The 2901-nt window shown below is 44.6% G+C and overlaps 1 protein-coding gene across 1 annotated transcript; it reads right to left on the minus strand.

Moving 5' to 3' along the window:
• Positions 1 to 278: 278 nt before the first annotated feature.
• On the minus strand, positions 279 to 2895 carry FZD10 (frizzled class receptor 10). Its single transcript, XM_005423993.2, has one exon. It carries the CDS (start codon positions 2802 to 2804, stop codon positions 1338 to 1340), a length of 1467 nt encoding a protein of 488 aa, XP_005424050.1. The 5' UTR covers positions 2805 to 2895; the 3' UTR covers positions 279 to 1337.
• Positions 2896 to 2901: the final 6 nt, after the last annotated feature.

Below are 2901 nucleotides of genomic sequence, written 5' to 3' on the forward strand. Positions count from 1 at the left end.
CGCTTTGTAAACACGCTCCTGCTCTACACGCTGCAGCTTTTTACATCACCAAAGCCCATGCCGTTTTCTCAGTTGCAGAGGCTCACAGAAATATGCACCTTCAAAATCCATTTATTTCACCTTGCAATTTCTTTTGAGTAAATTACTGTTCTCTCTATTTATACTTGCAGGCAAGTATAACAAGAATTATTATATTCAAAGTGTGCTTTTATCAAATGATCCAGGAAACAAGTTTATTAACTGCAAAGCACATCAGAGAAAGTTTAGAACACACAAAATTATCAAACTAAAGAACATATTTTATTTTTAATAAAATAGTGGAGCATGAAAAATAATTGTATATTACAAATATATACAGCAGAGAACTGTGCACCCCCAGCACAGTAAAGAGCATCACTCTATACAAAGCTTCCCTTTGCAGAATCTAGTGCTTCTTGATCTATTCATAGTGAGAATTTGTTTAACAATAGAAAGAGTCAATAAGCCCTTTGGGTCTCTTTGAATTGATCCCCCCCTTTTTTTTTTGCACAAATCAGTCCAAACGTGTATAACATTGGCTTGATTTCCATTAAAAAGCCACAAAATGTAACACTAAAGGGTTTCTGAGGACTAGACCTCTTAGTTCTTTTGTTAAGAGATTTCTTTTGTTGTCTTTATGTACAGCAAAATACTTGTTTCTCTTTTCATGTCATGGTAAGAAAAAAAAATGTATTGCACATTATTCTTATTCACAAAGTTTGTGTCTGGTGCAGGAAGTTTCTCTTTTGGTGAAAGAATATTGGTGAGCATTATAGATCCAGCCTATTTTTAGGCACTGCAAGCCCAGTGGGCTGAGAGGAGCTGTGCAGGGTTTTAAAGTTAGCACGGAGGGTGTTTTCCCAGAGAGCATCCTCGCCCAGGATAGGCCTCCTCCTGTCCCTGCAGAGACAATGCTCACTTGGGCACTTCTAAAATCAAACCACTGCTCCCTAAAACTTGGCTATACCTTGTTACTCAGAGAGCTGGAGAAAATCCAGCCCAGCTACATGAAGAAGTTAAATAAGTGTTGGTTGTTGTGTTTGGTTTTGTTTTTTTTTTTCAATCTGAGGGATGGATGTGACTCTCAACTACAAATTAGTAACAGAACAGACTGTTTTAATTCACAATATTTCTTTCACATAAAACCTTTCCATGAGTACATTTACCTTCAGTTTTTCACCAGGTCCTGAATTCAGCATGATACATTTTTGTGCCTTATTAAAATGACAAAAAAAGCACCATTCATTTTTAAATTTCTGACTGCTACTGTGGACATTTGTAAGTCTGTGAGGTGAGATACAGTCTTTTCTAAAACCTGGTCACACACAGGTGGGTGGCTGTAATGTTGATTCATATTTTGCAAGGTGAGTTTTCTGTGGGTGTTGAGGTTTTTTGTAGATCCCACTACTCGTAATAACACTTGCGGGTTTTCTCCTACTTCTCTTCTTTAATCTCCGACTACAAACATTTTGCCAGGATTGAAGAGTCTTGGAAGTCCAGATCCACATGCCACTAGTAATGCCCACAACTAATAACATAAAAATTTTGACCATAAAAATTTCTACTGCTGGGATAGAGTTATTCATCATGCAGTCTAAATTTTTAGTCTGATTGTTCATCTTGCATTTCTGTTGAGTTGCCACAATTTTCCAATAATCCATGTTCAGTCTCTCATAAAAATAGCAAGCTATCACGCAAGTTGCAGGCACTGTATACAAGACTGAGAAGACACCAATCCTGACCATAAGCTTCTCCAACTTGTCGGTGTTTTCTCCACCTGTTTTCATCACCCTCCTGATATGAAAAAGGGCCACAAAGCCAGAAAGAATAAAAGAAGTGCCAATGATTAGGTAACAAGCCAAAGGAATGAGCACAAACCCCGTCAAGGCGTTCACATCCATGCTGCCAACATAGCACAGCCCTGTCAACTCGTCCCCAGCCACCCTCCTCATCACCAGGATCATGATGGTCTTCACAGCCGGGATGGCCCACGCTGCCAGGTGGAAGTAGCTGCTGTTGGCTTCGATTGCCTCGTGCCCCCACTTCTTCCCAGCGGCCAGAAACCAAGTCAGGGTCAGGATCACCCACCACAAGGAGCTGGCCATGCCAAAGTAATAGAGAACCAGGAACACAATGGTGCAGCCGGTGCTCTCCAGCCCCTCCTGGATGACATAGAGCTGGCCGCTGTCCTTGTCACAGGCAATGCTTTCAGCACCTGAGAAGAGGCGGATGATGTACCCCACCGAGTAGACGCAGTAGCACATGGACAGGAAGATAATGGGCCTCTCGGGGTACTTGAAACGCTGAGGATCTATGAGAAAAGTGAGCACAGTGAAAGCGCTGGAGAAGAAGCACAGGATGGACCAGATGGCAATCCAAATGACAGCAAACTGTTTGTCATCCCTGCTCCAGTAGACATCAACCCCTGGCGTGCAGAGCGGCGCGCAGGAAGCGCTCTTTTCCACATGGTGGAACTTGCCGGGGTTCTCACAGGACGCTCTGCTCAGGCTGTCCTTGTGCTGCTGCAGATCGTGGCCGCTGCTGGGCCGCTGGGGACGAAACATGGGTGGCAGCATGCTGGAGCCCCTGGGCGGCTCATCCGACCCGTTGTTGGGGGCTTCCATGCACAGGTAATTGGGGTCGTTCTTTTTGGGCAGTTTGCTGCAGTCCAACGAGTCCGGCCACTTAAAATTGAACTGCTCCATGATCGGGGAGCACTTCAGCCTCGCCTGCTCGCACATCACCCTGCAGGCTGGGATCGGGGTGGAAACCTGCTCCGTGCACATCGGGGCGTAGAGGGAGCACAGGAAAAATTTCAGATGGCTGTGGCACCCGTACTCCACCAAGGGGGCAAACTCGTGCAGCTGAATGGCAGCTGCCTTT

This window comes from Geospiza fortis, unplaced genomic scaffold (genome assembly GCF_000277835.1).
Source record: "Geospiza fortis unplaced genomic scaffold, GeoFor_1.0 scaffold145, whole genome shotgun sequence".
NCBI classification, from domain to species: Eukaryota; Metazoa; Chordata; class Aves; order Passeriformes; family Thraupidae; genus Geospiza; species Geospiza fortis.

What these genes read in the sequence shown, in the direction of transcription:
- FZD10 (XM_005423993.2), bottom strand. Translation starts at nt 2,804, where the DNA reads ATGTGCACGGAGCAGGTTTCCACCCCGATCCCAGCCTGCAGGGTGATG.